Source organism: Crocuta crocuta, unplaced genomic scaffold (genome assembly GCF_008692635.1).
Source record: "Crocuta crocuta isolate KB4526 unplaced genomic scaffold, BGI_CrCroc_1.0 scaffold480, whole genome shotgun sequence".
Lineage (NCBI taxonomy): Eukaryota > Metazoa > Chordata > Mammalia > Carnivora > Hyaenidae > Crocuta > Crocuta crocuta.
The window spans coordinates 466581-484242 of NW_027532418.1; the positions used below are offsets into that span (position 1 = coordinate 466581).

A 17662-nucleotide genomic window follows, 5' to 3' on the forward strand; every position below is an offset into this window, starting at 1 on the left:
TAGTACTATTATTAATATAATAGGTATAAATTTGTTTTATTGTCATGTTTTATATTTATATTGTTTCATATTTTCTGCTTTCTTTTGTCTAACTGAAAAGCAAGAAAAAGGATTCTCTCATAGAGTCCCTCATTCATCTTACTCTGACTTATTTCACTTAGCATAATACATTCTAGTTCCATTCATATTGTTGAAAATGGCAAGATTTCATTTTTTGATCACCAACTAGTATTCCATTGTGTGTGTGTGTGTATATATATATACCACATCTTCTTTATCTTTTTGTGAGTTGATGGATTATGTGGGTTCTTTCCATAATTTGGCTATTGTTGATAGTGCTCTATAAACATTGGGTATGATGTGACCCTTAATTCAGTATTTTTGTATCCTTTGGAAAACACCTAGCAGTGCAATTGCTGGGTCATAGGGTAGTTATATTTTTAATTCTTTTGAGTACCTCCATACTGTTTTCCAGAGTGGTTGCACCAGTTTTCATTCCCACCAACAGTAGAAAAGGGATCCCATTTCACCATATTCTCACCAACACATTTCCTGAGTTGTTAATTGTAGCTATTTTGACAGGTGTGAGGTGGTATCTCAGTGTGGTTTTGATTTATATTTCCCTGATGAGTGATGTTAAGCATCTTGTCATGTGTCTTTTATCCATCTGGATATCTTCTTTGGAAAAGTGTCTATTTGTGTCTTCTGCCCATTTCTTACTGGATTATTTGTTTTTTGGTGTTCAGTTTGGTAACTTCTTTATAGATCTGGGCTACTAACCCTTTATCCAATATGTCATTTGCAAATATCTTCTCCCATTGTACTGATTGCCTTTTTAGTTTTGTTGATTGATTCCTTTAACATACAGAAGCTTTTTATCTTGATGAGGTCCCAATATTTCATTTGCTTTTGTTTCCCTTGCATTGGGAGACATGTCTAGTAAGAAGTTACTGTGGCTGAGGTCAGAGAGGTTGCTGCCTGTTTTCACCTATAGAATTTTGATGGTTTCTTATCTCACATCTAGGTATTTCATACATTTTTACTTTTTGTGTGTGTATGGGGTAAGAAATTGATCCAGTTTCATTCTTCTGCATATCACTGTCCAATTTTCCCAGCACCATTTGCTGAAGTGACTGTTTTTTTTTTTTCCATTGGATTCTCTTTCTTGCTTTGTTAAAGATTAGTTGACCAACACATGTGGGTTCATTTCTGGGCTCTCTATTCTGGTCTGATAATCTATGTGTCTATTTTTGCGGCAGTACCATACCGTCTTGATGATTACAGCTTTGTAATATAGCTAAAAGTCAGGAATTGTGATGCCTCCAGCTTTGCTTTTCTTTTTCAACATTTCTTTGTCTATTTGGGGTCTTTTGTAGACCACTAAAATTATAGGATTGTTTGTTCTAGCTCTGTGAAGAATGCTGGTGTTATTTTGATAGGAATAACACTGAATATGTAGATTGCTTTGAGTAGTATTGACATTTTAACAATATTTATTCTTCTGATCCATGAGCATGGAATGTTTTTAACATTTCTTTGTGTCGTCTTCAATTTCTTTCCTGAGCTTTATAATTTTAAGCATACAGATCTTTTACCTCTTTGGTTAGGTTTATTCCTAGGTATCTTATTGTTTTTGGTGCAGTTGTAAATGGGATAGATTCCTTGATTTCTCTGTTGCTTCATTAGTGGTGTATAGAAATGCAACTAATTTCTGTATCTTGATTTTATATCATGAGACTTTGATGAATTCAGCTATCAGTTATAGCAGTTTTTTTGGTGGAGTATTTTCGGGTTTTCCATGTAGAGTATCACATTTTCTGCAAAGAGTTAAAGTTCAACTTCTTTGCAAATTTGGATATCTTTTATTTATTTTTATTTTCTGAGTGCTGAGGCAAGGACTTCCAGTACTTTATTGAATAACAGTGGTGAGAGGGGACAAATCAGTCATGATCCTGACCTCATGGGGAAAGCTCCCAGTTTTTCCCATTTAGGATGATATTAGCTGTGGGCCCTTCATATATCGATTTTATGATATTGAGGTATGTTCCTTCTACCCCTTCTTTCTTGAGGGTCTTTATTAAGAAAGAATGCTGCGCTTTTTCAAATGCCTTTCTGTGTCTATTTTTAAGGATTATATGTTTCTTATCCTGTCTTTTATTAATGTGGTGGTGTATCACGTTGACTGATTTGCAGATACTGAATCAGCTCTGCTACCCAGGATTAAAACCCACTTGATCAGGGTGAATAATTCTTTTGATGTACTAATGAATTCAATTTTCTAGTATCTTGGTCAGGATTTTTACATCTACATTCATCAAAAATGCTGGCCTCTAATTCCCTTTCAGTGGATTCTTTTTGGAATCAAGATAAGGCTGGCTTCACAGAATATGTCTGTAAGCTTTCCTTCCATTTTTATTCTTTGGAACAGTTTGAGAAGAATAGGTATTAACTTTCCTTAAATGTCTGGTATAATTCACCGGGAAGCCATCTGGACCAGGACTCTAATTTGTTGAGAAGTTTTTGATAACTGATTCAATTTCTTTATTGGTTATTGACAGAAAGAGGGGTTAAGATAGTGAAGGGAGGCCTGGGCTTCCTATGTACCTCAAACCCAGCTGTTGAAGTCAGACTACTTGGAATACCCAGGAAATCTATCTGCAGAGTGGCAGAAGGATGTCCATAGTTGGAGGACACAGCTTGGCAGGTGCAAGGTGCATGGATGGGAGTTGGGGGGAAAGAAAAGTGGTGGAGATGTGGAGGGGAAGGAACTCCTTCCATAAAAAAAGAAAAGGTAGAGAAAAAGAGAGAGGTTGAGAGACTGTGGGACTGAGTTAGCACAAGAGGAAAACATCTCTGGACCACAGATGTGGAGGGAGAAGTACTGTGTCTCAGTTCTGTTTTGCAAACAGCATATGGAACTCACACGCTGAGGTTTTGGAAGTGTGTGACTTTCTCTGGATTGGAGCTGAGGTGTGTGGTCCTGAAAAGGAGGGAGCTAGCCCTGGAATGCCTACCATGTTATAGAAAACTCCAGGATGCACTGGGAAAGAACAGTCCCTTCCTGGAGTACTTTGGAAGGAGCTTTATTGCCTCCCCAAGAACAAAAGACCCTGCGGGTGCCAGCCAAAGGCCTTTCATCAGCAGTGTGAGGGGCTCTACTCCAAAAGAGGGGAGCCAGTCTACCCTGTGCCAGGTATTTTAAGATTTTGGGTTCTGAATACCATCCATGCACCAATGAGAAGGCATAGGATAGTTATGGTGCAGGGCAACCTGACTGCCCTCACAATTCTGTGAGGGCTGCCTGAATGGCAGGGGTTGAGACCCCTGGTCCATCGATGAGAGACTGGGGTGGAACCATTTCACCCCAAACACCAAGAGAGTAAGACTTCAGAGAGCAACACAGTGGTCCCCACTGGAGGTGGGACCCACTTACACCAAACCCTGACCCTCAGTGCCTGGTAACTGCTTATCTACTGTAGCAAGACTGACTCTAAGCTTATGCAGCTGGCTTCTTTTCCAGATCAGTAAAGCCACCATCCATGTACCACTTTTTATCCCACTGAGTTCCCCTACCCCCCACTTCAATTAGTTTTTTTCTTTTGGAATCAGCCTCATAGTTTCTGATTTGTTTTTCTGTCATTTCCTTTTACCTTTTTTTGTATCAGGATTTTTCATTCTTTTCTTTTTACTTCTTTTTCTTCTCTCTTTTGTCCCCTTTCTTTTTCCTTGGAATAAGCCTTATAGTTTTTTATTCTGTTTGTTTTTCTTTTGTTCTCTTTCCTTTTCTCTTTTACGGCATCAGGCATTCTGCCTTTTTTCCCCAGGGCTACTTTAACAAACACATCAAAGCACACCAACGTAAAGGTCCAAATACCCTACCACTGCAAGCAAGGAGGAACTCCGTAGAAGGATAACCGGAGGGAAACAGCAGCCAAAACACAACAGCAGAGTGCAGAGAGCATATACCAGAAAACCTTCTGGACTGCCAGGCCCTGAACAGGGTATAACCCCTCTCTAATATCAGTATTCTCAGGTACAGGAAACATAACAAGCGTTTAAAACATGCAAAAGCAAGAAACTTAGTCAAAATGACAAGATGGAGAAATACTCCCTAAAAGAAAGGTCAAGGAGAAATCAGAGCCAGGAATTTTCTCTAAAGGAGTTCTTGACCATGAAACCAGCCCTACAAGAAACTTTATGGGGACTCTCTGGGTGGAGAAAAAAAGACCCAAGCAGGAAAGACTACGAAGATCAGAGACCATCAAACAATATGTCTGAACAAGAATTGAGAACAACAGTTCTCAACAACATAAGACTACTCTGTGGGTTTGAAAAAAGCATGGAAGACACCAGAGAAACCCTTCCTGCAGAGATCAAAGACCTAAGAACTAGTTAAGAAGAATTTGAAAATGCTCTGAGATGCAAAAGTGACTGGACAGAATCACAATGAGGATTGAGGAATCTGAGTAGAGAATAGTTGATAAAGAAGATAAAATTATGGAAAATAATAAAAGCTTAAAAGAAAATGAAAAGAAAACTATTAGATTACAAAGGTAGACTTAAAGAACTCAGTGATTCCATAAAGTGAAATAGTGTCTATAGAATAGGAGTCCTAGGAGAAGAAGAGAAGAAAAAAGGGGCAGAAGGATTACTTACGCAAACTCTAGCTGAGAAGTTCCCTAATTTGGAGAAAGAAACAGGCATTGAAGTTCAAGAGGCACAAAGAACTCCCTAGATACAGTGACAGTGAGAATGGAAGAAGTAGAGGAGAGAATAGGTGAAACAGAAGATAAAAGTATGGAAAATAATGAAGCAGAAAAAAAGAAACAAAGGAAATTACTAGATCATGAGGGGGAAACATGAGATCAGTGTTTCATGAAACAAAAACAAATCCATATCATAGGGGTCACAGAAAAAGAGTGAGAAATGGGGACAGAAGTTTCATTTGAACAAATTATAGATGAGAACTTCTCTAATCTGGAGAAGGAAACAGGCATCTAAGTTCAAGAGGCATAAAGAACTCCCTTCAAAATCAACAAAAACAAGTGAACACCATGACATATCATAGTGAAGCTTGCAGAATATAAAGATAAAAAGAGAATTCTGAAAGTAGCTAGGAACAAAAGATCCTTAACCTACAGGGCTGACTCATAAGGTTGGTAGCAGACCTCTCTACTGGAATTTGGCAAGCCATAAGGGAGTGGCAAAAATATTCAATGCGCTGAATAGGAAAAATATGCAGCCAAGAATCCTTTATCCAGCAAGCCTCTCACTCAGAATAGAAGGAGTGATAAAGACTTTCCAGACAAATGAAAACTAAAGGAGTTCATGACCAATAAACCAATCCTGCAAGAAATTTTAGGGTGACTCTCTGAGTGGAGGGAAAAAAAAAAAAAAGACCAAAGCAGCAAAGACTACAAACACCAGAGAGTGTCACCAAAAATACCATTTTTTTTTTACAAATAGTTTATTATCAAGTGAAAAAATACCCTTTCTATATAATGCAGTGGTACTAAATTCATATCTTTCAATAATCACTCTGAATAGAAATGGTCTAAATGCTCTAATCATAACATATATGGTAGGGGTGCCTGGGTGGCTCATTCGGTTAGCATCCAACTTGCCTCAGTTCATAATCTCATGGTTACTGAATAAAAGCCCTGCGTCAGGTTCTGTACTCACAACTCAGAGGCTGGAGCCTGATTTGGATTCTGTGTCTCCCTCTCTCTTTGTCCCTCCCCCACTCTCACTTGGTCTCTTTCAAAAATAAATAAACATTTTAAAAACCTGAAAAAAACATGGTGTCAGAATGGATAAAAATATATGCTGCCTACAAGAGACTCATTTTAGACCTAAAGACATCTGTAGATTGAAAGTGAAAGGATGGAAAACCATGTACCCATGTATCATGGTAATGGACTTGAAAATAAAGCCACAGTGTCCATATTTGTAACAGACAACCTAGATTTTAAAACAAAGACTATAACAAGAGGTGGAGAAAGGCATTATATCATCTTAATTAAGAGGTCTATCCAACAAGAAGATCTAATAATTGTAAATATATATATTCCCAACTTGCAGGAATCCCCATATAAAAATCAATTAACCACAAACAGAAACACATTAGTAATAATACCATAATAGTAGGAGACTATAATAACCAACTTACAGCAATGGACAGATCATCTAAACAGAAAATCAGGAAGGAAACAATGGCTTTGAATAACACACTGGACCAGATGGAGTTAGCAGATATATTCAGAACATTTCATCCAAAAGCAGCAGAATACACATTCTTCTTGAGTACATAAGGAATGTTCTCCAGAATAGATCACATTCTAGGACACAAATCAGCCCTCAACAGGTACAAAAAGACTGAGCTCATACCATGCATATTTCAAATCATTATGCTATGAAACTTGAAATCATCACAAGAAAAAAATTGGAATACACTACAATGCATTGAGGTTAAAGAACATCCTACTAAAGAGTGAATGGATTAACCAGGAAATTAAAGAAATAAAAAATAATATATGGACGCAAATAAAAAAGAAAACACGACAGTCCAAACACTTTGGGATGCATTAAAGGCAGTCATAAGAGGCAAATACATTGCAATTAAGGCCTATCTCAAGAAGCAAGAAAGGTCACAAATATCCAACTTAACCTTATACTTAAAGAAGTTAGAAAAGGAGCAGTAAATAAAGCCAAAGCCAGGAGAAAAAGCAGATAATAAAGATTAAAGCAGAAACAAATATAGATACAAAAAAAGATCAATGAAACTAAAATCTGGTTTTTGAAAGAATAAATAAAATTGATAAACACCGAGGAAGACTTATCAAAAAGAGGACACAAATTGATAAAATCATGAATAGATGAGGAGAGATCACAACCAAGACCACAAAAATTCAATTTTAAGAGAATACTATGAAAAACTTTATGCCGACAAACTGGATAAGATGAAGAAATGGACAAATTCCTAGATACTTAAACACTACCAAAACTCAAACAGGAAGAATAGAAAAATTTATTGTGGTTTTTAATGTTAATTTTAGGATTACAAATACATGCTGCACATTGTAATATACCTCAGTCTAACTGCAATACATAGATTAAACTAATGTACCACAGTTAGTGATACAAGTATCACATCAGTGAAACTTCCATTTACCTTCTCTCCACTCTGGTGTTTGTGCTGTTTTAGATAAATGTCTGCTATTTTCTATTATGAAAGTATATTCAACAATATATTGTTATTACTTTCACTGTGTATCGTCATTTGCCTCATAGAGACACTGATAGAATGGAAACTATTTCTAAACTCTTCCTGTTTAATTTTGTATAGCATTCACTTCATGTTCACCAATCTTTTCTTCTTCAGTAACATCTCTGTAAGTAACACCATCCAATGCATCTTTTCACCTGAGAAGAGAATAGTTCAATTCCATATTTCAATATAGATTTTAGAAAAATTCTACCATGGACCTACTTAACCACTGTATTGTAGCAATACTACCTCTTCGGATGACCAAAATAAATTACCCTTTGCAAGATAGCGACACCATTCATTGCCATTATGTCTCTGGGAAAGAAAAACATAAAGTGACTGAGTGGCAGTGAAGCTTGAGATTAACAGAAATCTTACTGCATCACTGGTGAAAGCATATCCCAGAACTTCTGGAACTAGAGAGCCTGAAGTTGTAGGAAAAGAAAGCATAAATTCTACAAGTGTTTTACAGGGACTGAAGATAGATGAAGAATATCCTTGTTCTTAAGCTACATATTCTGCTTCCTGGAAACAAAATTACATCTATGTCTTTAAATGAGAGTATACACTGCATCCTAGAGGATGCCATCTCAAGATACCAGGATCCGATCTAAAAACTGTGATGCTCAAAGTCAGCCATAATATCAACGAATGCAGAGCATGATGGACAGCTCCATCTCCATAATCAATTGAGTCTCCATGGTCAGATGGTCCACACCTATGGGGTTACTGGAATGTCAGGAGTTAATTTCCAACTCATACATAGTTCTCTGCTTCACATGGCATAGGCATGCTATGATCCTGTCAAACTACATTGTGACTCTCCTGTTAGGATATGGAAAAACTTAATGACAGGCTATTTTGCAGACAAGGTGACTTGAATACCGTAGCATTAACCTGGATATATGGCCTTAGTGGTAAAGCTACTTTACTCTGTACTAGATCTGCTAAGATGCCTCCCCTGAACAAAGTGCACAAAACTGGGTTGTCACATCAATCAATAAGTATTGTATACGAGTTGGAATATGCTGCCTCTAGAACTTGGAGACGACTACCAGACATTATGCTTTCTTCTTAGTGGAATAGTGATGGCACAAGATGGAGTACTTCAACTTTTAAGGAGATGCCTCAGCATCCTTGCCCTCTACAAATTCCCCAAACTTCAAAAATGTGGTACAAGCCATCCATCTTAAATGATAAAGGTTTTTGTCCTCACACTTGATCCTTCACAGTGCTTTAACCTGGGGAGAAAAAAAATATTGTTTTTCTTATGCCCTACCGTAGGAATATTGAAATTTTCACCTAACTTCCCTTTAAGTGAGGGTATATCACAAACCCTGCACCTAAATCTTTGGTCAACCTTTAATCAGCCATGATTGCAGTGTTATAATTAATTTCGATAGAGGTTTATTTTCTAGTGTAAAACAATTATAGCATCTTAGTCCAATATACATTCTAGCAGTCCACAATATCAAAAGAGACTCTGAAAACATATGTATGTTTATTATTTAATAATTTCTCCCAAAATATCTGTAAAACTCCTCACACATCTGTATTCCAGGAAGACTATATAGTAGAGATGTGTGCCATTATAGTCCCATTTTTTCTTCCAATCCATTCGTTTCTACAAATTTGCTCTTCTTACAGAAAGTCCTAATGCATGAACACAGCGTTTCCAACAAGCACCCTAGCATTTCCTGACCTCCAGATGGTTACAAATGGGTATCACTGTCAGATCAATATAGAGTGGGAGGAAAGGAGAAGAACACGCACACACACACGTTAGCCAGACACCTGCAGAAGTTCTATGGCTCACTCTGGAACTCAGCAACACTTCCCTGGCTCTAGCCCTCCTAGTGAAATTGACCACTACATTTCCCACTTTTGTATATAAGTCATTATGCACAGAATGGTCTCCCAAAGAAGTCCACACCCTAATCATGGAACTTGTGAAGATGTTACCTTACATGGCAAAGTGAACTTTGACAATATGATTGTTTATAAACCTTGAGATGGGGAGATTATCCTAGAGAATCAGGTGGCTTCAATGTACTGCATGGATGAGTCTTTGATCCACTGTTTGTGGCTTTGAAGAGGAAGAAGATATGACCAAAGAGTATAGGCAATGTCTAGAAAGTGAGAATAATGCCTGACTAAAAATCAGCAAGGAAATGGAGATGTTATTCTACAAACACCTGGAACTAAAGTTGAACCCTAGCCAGGATGAGTCTGGGAGTAGTTTCCTCCCTCAAAGCCTCCAGGAAGGAATATTGTCCTGCCAACAACTTCATTGTATCCAAAGGAGAAAAAAGTTGGATTTTGGATCTAAACCGTTATGAGATAAGTACTTTGGGTTGCATAAAGCCTCCAGTCTTTTGGACATTTTTTGAGGGAGAAGAAGAAAGTGAATACATGTCATTAGCGTGGGGCTGTGGTAAGACTGTCTTGTGTTGCCCCTCCAGCTTAGATTTGGTGATAGATTCCAGTTGCTGTTCATCTTTGATTTCCCTGAACATTTCCTGTTAGCATCTTAGCCTTCATGAACTAGCGTAATTAATTAAACTCCTTCTTTTTTATATATGTTTGCCTGACAACACTCACCTGTAAATGTTTACAGTACTTAATGTCAGTATAACACTACTGCAATGAGACCTGAGCAAATGAGTTGGGGAGAGGCAAAGTGCATGACTCTATCAGAAGTCAGCCCCTATAAAAGAATTTTCACCAGTAGCTGTCTGATATTACTGTTTACTTTCATGTTATTTGCCACTTCTATCACATGGCAGGCTGTGCAATGCTATTTCATGGATTCATACATCTGTTTCGAATGACCAATGAGGGAAGACTACTCAGCAGTCTCTGTTACACAGTCTGTACTAATTGTTAAACTGGTCACTGGTGAGGAAAATTAAACAGTGATTGCCACAGTGTAGTGAGATGCAGCTTTGAGGACCTGGTTGGAAACTCCATGGAAGGGCATAGACATCTCATCCTGCAAAATGAGCTTTGGGGGCACCTTGGTGGCTCAGTCAGTTAAGCCACTGACTCCTGATTTTGGCTCATGTCATTATCTCACAGTTGTGAGATCAAGCCCCATGTTGGCTAGCCATGAAACCTGCTTGGGATTCTCTCCTCTATCCCTTTCTGTCTTCCCCTCACCTCTCCTGTTTGCTCTCTCTCTCTGAAAATAAATAAGCAAACTGTAAAAAAGAAAATAAGAAAATGAGCTTTCATTCTCAAGACATAAAGTAGGGTCATGGTTGGGAAACTAACAAATTCTGCCATAGCTAGTTTTCATCACAGTTATGCAATATGCCTCTAAACTTTTAGTTAATGGAATAAGACACAGGAAATGTGTCAGAAGAAAAAAAATGTTATTAATGTTTGTAAATCATTTTACCGGTAACTTTGAACAAAGAAGACAATGAACTAGGGGAACAAATGACAAAAGAGATTTCCACAATAATACCATGTACCACATAAATGTATATTAAGCGGAAACAATAGATCTTTCTTAAGAAAAAGATCACAGTAACATGAAAGTAGGAAATATGCCAAACTACATTTAACATAAAAATATATCAAGATTAGAAGATTAGAATATATTGTTGTATCATAAAAGTAAGCAGACATTTAAAGCGACATAAAATCCTTCTGAGTGAAAGACTCAATTTTGTAATTCTACTCATTTTTTCTACCTTTCTTAAAAGTTTAATACTATGATATAAAAATATCAATGAAACTTTTTTTAACTTTAGAAAATATTTCTATTTAATTTAGAATAAAAAAATATAAAAATAACCAAGAACATTCTGAATGAATAAAGCAATGACAATAGACTTGCCCTTCCATACACTATACTGTAAACTACTGAGTAAAGTAAATAATAACTCTTCAGAAGTACTCCAGGAAAAAAAAAAAGCAGTAAATGAGCACTCCCAAAGAAGAGCCTGATTTATCAGCAATTTTGAATGGTAATAAAGAAAACGTAAAGAATTCTTAGTGGAATGAATTATTTTTTAATTACAATGATGGAATTTATTTCACATTATTTCTCAAAAGTCCAGAAATACTTGAGTTTAAATGAGACAATCTCAGCTTGAATAAAACATAGAATTTAAAAAATCTAGAATATTTATATTTTTTCTAATTATCATATCTGTCAATGCTGTTTGTAGGAAACAAATTACTACTAAAGAATGAACTACATACAAAATTCTCATACTTCAGCTCTCATCCTATCTCTCCACTGCCACCTGAGTATGGATTGTTGCCTTTAAAGTATTGTCAATTTTATAGATGAAAAATGGTGTCTCTTTTCCGTAATGTCAAAAGTATTTTTTAACAATCCCAATTATTTTTTTACTACCAGTCTCTGAGGAACCTAAAACAATCAAATGAGTTCTCTCCTTTGTGCCTCCTACCAAGGGATACACTTATATACTGCTGTCTTTTGAAGTACAGAGAAGAAAACAAAGTCACTGGACGATGAAGATTAAGCATCCATTTCAGACTGACATTACCGCTGAAGTCCAAGTGCGAACGGGTAGGTTACATAATCCTGACATGGTACTCTTTACATACCACATCGAACACATCATTTTCATTAAAAACATAAAATGTATCCATAAGTGTTAAAAATATATGCCAAAATGAAACTGACGGGAGGGTTCAATGGGCTTCAAAAATTAATGTGGGACAAACATGATCTTGTTACAGATGGAAAAAAAAATCAGAAAACACTATACCAATGATTATTGGAAATTAGATTATAATAGCAGTCTGGGCCAAAAAATAATATTTAGAGAAAAGAAATTTAGGTATGTTCAAATTGTTCAGCTATATTTATCAGGTTAAATGATTTTATTTTTTGAATTATAGCAAAGATACAGAGAAAGTTCCTTTGATACTTTTAGAAATGCAATTACTTTACAAGAGAGATAAGTGATAGAAATGCGTAGATAAAAATGCCTATTCAGGGCTTTGAAAATCATAGAATGTCATGACTCATAATATATCGATGCTATCATTATACTATTAGGAACTTTTAGAAAAGCATATCAGAAAATTCAACTTTCCTATGGTAACAGTCTGAAAATGGCTAACTAATTAAAACACTCATTCATTAAGTCAGAAAGAAATTAGAGATAGCATCTCGTCTAGGACTCTGTCTTTGCCAGACACATGAACATCTGCAAGTATACCTATTGGATGCCTTAAGGAAATACAGAAGGTCCAGGGGCTATAGTTTAGATGGGATCATTGGCCTACCGTTAAGAGTACAAGGCACAAAGAAGAAATACAGATTCACACCTGTGAATGAACACTAACAAAGGTGTGCATTTTCCATGTCATTACCTTGTGAAAGAAGGAAGTTTTTATGCTACTTTGAATGATAGTGTCATATATACTGGAAGATTACGGCCCATTTATAATGTGTGTGTCTTCTTAGTTATAGTAACCATGCATGCATAGAAAAGAGAATATGATTAAGTGTTTATTATGGTTATCTAGACATGCTATAATTTTAAAAATTTGATCTAGGTTGCTGAAAGATTGCGTGCACCCTCCAAATCATGTGTATTCTATTTTCTTTTCTGACAACCTGCATTAGCCTTTGATCTAGGCTCTCACAGAAGCAAGGGAAAGACGAGATGAACAAATGCCTGACATAAGACTTGAAGAAGAGAGTTAAGATCAGCCAAACAAGGAAGGTCATAACCAGGTGAATTTATATAGAATGAGCACTGACCTATCCCTTTACTTGTATGTCTTTTTTAAAAGTTCATCTAGCTTGTCTGAATCCACCTCAGTCAGCAACACAGTATCTCTGACTATTTTCCATCTTTGATAAAGTTAAAGATTGAAAGAACTTAAAGGGAAATAATTGTGAAGAAGGATAGGTCCAAGGAGGCTAAGTAACCCAAGACAGTACTCTCTTCAAAGAATAAATCACCTTTTAAGTCTTCTTAATTCATGTTTACAAAGGTAACTCATTCACCTTACTCTTTTTGCCCCTCACTAATGGAGGGAAGCGGAACAAGACAACAATGGTAAATTTCACTAGTCTTTTGTATGTGTGTGTGTGTGTGTGTGTGTGTGTGTGTTTTCTTTTATGTTTTATTTTTTTTAATTTTCTGTGTTTATTTATTTTATTTTATTTATTTATTTTTTTACAAATAGTTTATTGTCAAGTTGGTTTCCATATAACACAGTGCTCATCCCCACAAGTGCTTCACTAGTCTTACTAATAGTGATTTAGGTGTTTCTACACATTCATATATGTGACAACATATGACTTAAAAAAGAATATCAAATAAAAATAGTTGGATCTCAGTTAATGATATTACTGTCTCCTTCTATAGTTAACCTTCTATCAACAACATGCTCATGGTCTATAATCAGTTCTTTTCAAGCACCATAATGTGCTTTATGTGATTTCAGCAATATTTACCATGGCAATCTTTTTACTGCATATTGAGAATGTCATAACAATGTGTCAGTAAATGCACTTCCTGCAAGAGATAAAAATTTCTTTTGCTGATGCCTTGCAAACTCTTCTGTATTATTCTAGTAACTTATGAGTTCACAAAGTCTGCTCTGCAGTGGAAAATGGGGGTTTTCTCAAATATCTAACTGACCTTGCCCCTACTCACCAACACAGACATTTCATTTAGTAGGCTCCATGCCTTCCACTTTTCAACATGTGGTCCTGTGAAATATCTCCTGCTAAATACCTACAAAACAGTCATATTGTCATATTGTTGTTTGCATAATAGACAAGATGTAAGTAAAGATAAGATTTACAGATTTCTCAGTCTCCATGACATCCTGTGTGTTTTTCTCTCTTCTAGGCAACCTCTGACAATTTCATCAAAAGGATGAATGGATCTCCTGAACAACAGATCAAGCATTTCTGAGTTCATCTTGCTGGGACTTTCCAATTCTCAAGAAATTCAGATATTCTTTTTTGTAATTTTCTTTCTTGTCTATGTAGCCATCATAATAGGAAACCTCCTCATTGTGATCTCTGTGATTCTTGATAACCATCTTCACTCCCCCATGTATTTCTTTCTGGCAAATTTATCATTTTTTGATTTATGTCTTTCTTCTGCTGTAAGTCCCAAAGTGATTGCAGACTTCCTTAGAAAACACAAGACCATCTCTGTGTGGGGCTGCATGGTCCAGATGTTTTTTATGCACTTCTTCGGGGGTGGAGAGATGTCTCTTCTGATAGCTATGGCCATAGACAGGTATGTTGCCATCTGCAAACCCTTGCACTATCAGACCATCATGAATCGCAGGGTGCTCATTGTGTTTCTACTGCTCTCGTGGGCGATTGGGTTCACACACACCACAAGCCAGATGGTTTTCACTGTAGGTTTACCTTTCTGTGGTCCCAATGTTGTGGATAGCATTTTCTGTGACCTTCCCCTGGTCATCAAGCTTGCCTGCACTGACACCTATGTCCTAGAGCTCTTGGTGATTGCAAACAGTGGACTCCTGTCCCTGATCTGCTTCATTCTCCTGCTCATATCCTACACGGTCATGCTGGTCACCATCGGGCAGCACTCCTCCAGTGCATCCTCCAAGGCAGTGTCCACGCTGTCTGCTCACATCACTGTGGTCACTCTCTTCTTTGGTCCCGCTATCTTCATCTATGCTTTCCCATTCAAGAGTTACTCTGCAGATAAGTTTCTTTCTGTATTTTACTCTATAATCACTCCTCTCCTTAATCCAATTATTTATACCCTGAGGAATCAGGAAATGAAAGCGGCCATTAAGAGACTCACAAGCTACCATATTGGTTCTTGCCTCACTTCCTAAGTAAGTCTTTACCAGTTGATTGTTTTGTGTTCTCTGCTATTTGGGGTTTTGAGACTTAAATATTTATCAGAATAACTAAAATGAAAATTTTAAAGACTATCAGTTTTATTCCCTCCATATTCATGGAATTAAGATCAGTTTTATTAAATGTCTGAAATAAAATGTTCATAGCATAGACTCAATACATAAAGTAGTGTGCATTCTTATTTCCTTTTATTTCCTTATCTTAGCATTCATGTAAACAAGCCTAATGTTAAAATATCCAATCATGTCTTTTTTCAAAAACTTTATAAATTTTAGTGGCTCAGTATGTAAAAATAGGTAACTTCTGAAAGACAGCACATTATATGATGCTTAGTATCTATTTGCATTTCTAAAGTTGTATTTTTTACTATCTTAGTTTATTTTGAGAAAGACAGCATGAGTGGGGGAGGAGGAGAAAGACACAGAATCCCAGGCAGTCTCCTCATGGACTTGAACTCATCTAAAGTCCTGATGTAGGGTTTGGACTAATTTAAAGTTATATTTAGTAACTACATAGGTGTTAAAATGTCTTTTAATATTTGTTAACCATATGGAGTCTGCATAGAGGCATTGTCTTTTGAATGGGGATAAGAATAGTTTCTCACTGTATACCCTCAATACACAAACCCCTTTATTAGAATGTAAAAATATACCAAAAAATAAACATTTCAATGTATCTTTAATACCTAAATGGTTTTTGAAGAATCAGTATCAACTAAAATGCTAAAGACTAAGACCAGGAACTGCTTAGTGTAGCTTTCTCTACCAGATAACACTCAATGTTTTTTCAACTGAAATCAGTTATTCATGAAACTTCTAAAAAAAGTATTTACTAGGTACCAAGCACTGTCCAAAGCAATACAGATACCTGTGTACAGATGCAGACCTTAACCCTGTTCTGGAGAAAATATCCAAAGGGGGGATTTATGTAAGGAGTGGTGGTCTCAGAAGATCACTTTAAGTGTAGACATCTATAGCAACACGTTAAGAAAGTTCTAGAATTAGACATTTGAGCAAGGAAAGAAGCATTCCAGGCAAAAGGGCCAGTGTAAATAGACATGGTGAAGTGAGAAAGAGTTTTTAAGTATTAAAGGTAGACCTTGTGAAGGAGACTGATGAATACAAGGTAGAAGATCTATGCTGAGATTTTACAGAAAGGAAGAGACCAGAGGTTTTGGGCATGGTGGATTCCTTTTTATTGTCAATGTAAGGCCATTGAAGTGTTTTGAGAAAAGGAGGGACGGGATCCAGAATACATTATAGTTTAGTATACCTCTGTCCTCTTCAGTAGGACATACAATGCATCAAAAGCGAAGCAGAGGGGAGATTAGTGGGCTGTTTCAGATAGGAAGCTTGAATTTATTAAATAATACTAACAGTGAGTTTGTAGAAACTGTAAAGACTTCCAAAGGCAAAAAGAAAACCTAAATTTATTCAATCATCTTGGGGACCATCTCCTTTGCTGTCTTTTAAACAATTTTTTAATGTCTCAGTCTTAAAAATTTTTTTAAATATTTTTATGTGAAATTTTTGAGTATAGTTCACACACATATTAGTTTCAGGTGTACAACATAGTGATTTGACAAATTTTTACATTATCTACTATACTCACTCACCAGAATTATAGCTCCATGTGTCACCATACATCACTATTATAATATTATTGACTCTATTTTTTATACTGTGTCTTTTAGTCCTGTGACTTGTACTTTCCATAATGGAAGCTTATATCTCCCACTCACCTTCACCTATTTTGCCCATCCCCCCACCTGCCTCACTTCTCTTACCTCTGGCAAACATCAGTTTGTTCTCTGTATTTATGTCTAACTTTGCTTTTTGCTGGTTTTTTAAAATTCATTTGTTTTTTCTAAATTCAAGATATGAGTGAAATCTTATGTTATTTGTCTTTCTCTGACTTATTTCACTTAACATAACCCCCTCTAGGTCCATCCATGTTGTTGCAAATGGTAAGACTTCTTTTTTATAACTGAGTAATATTCCATTGTTATATACACCATAACTTCCTTATCCATACATGTAGTGGTGGACGCTTTGGTTACTGCCATACTTTGGATATTATAAATAATGCTGCAATAAATGTGGGGGGTGCATAAATCTTTTTGAAGTAGTGTTTTCGTTTTGTTTAAATACCCAGAAGTGGATTTACTGGGTCATACAGTAACTCTATTTTTAATTTTTTGAGGAATCTCCATACTGTTTTCCACACTGACTATACCAATTACATTCCCACCAGCTGAGAACAAGGTTCCTTTTTCTCCACATCTTGTTATGTCTTATCCTTTTGATTTTTAGCCATTCTGACAAGTGCAAGGTGGGTGATATGTCATTTGGTTTTGGTTTGCATTTCCCTGATGCTCAGTCATGTTGGGCATCTTTGCATTAGTCTGTTGACCATCTGTATGTCTTCTTGGGAAAAGTACCTATGCAGGTCCTCTGTCCATTTTTAGCTAGATTGTTTTTTTTCTGGTGTTGATTTGTATGAATTCTTTATATATTTTAGATATTAACCCCTTATTGGATATA

At 36.3% G+C, this 17662-nt stretch overlaps 1 protein-coding gene across 1 annotated transcript; it reads left to right on the forward strand.

Annotated features, from left to right (window-relative positions):
* The first annotated feature begins 14152 nt into the window (after positions 1-14152).
* LOC144243888 (olfactory receptor 4K13-like) lies at positions 14153-15094 on the forward strand. The gene has a single exon (XM_077779023.1). The coding sequence runs from the start codon at positions 14153-14155 to the stop codon at positions 15092-15094; it is 942 nt and encodes a 313-aa protein (XP_077635149.1).
* Positions 15095-17662: the final 2568 nt, after the last annotated feature.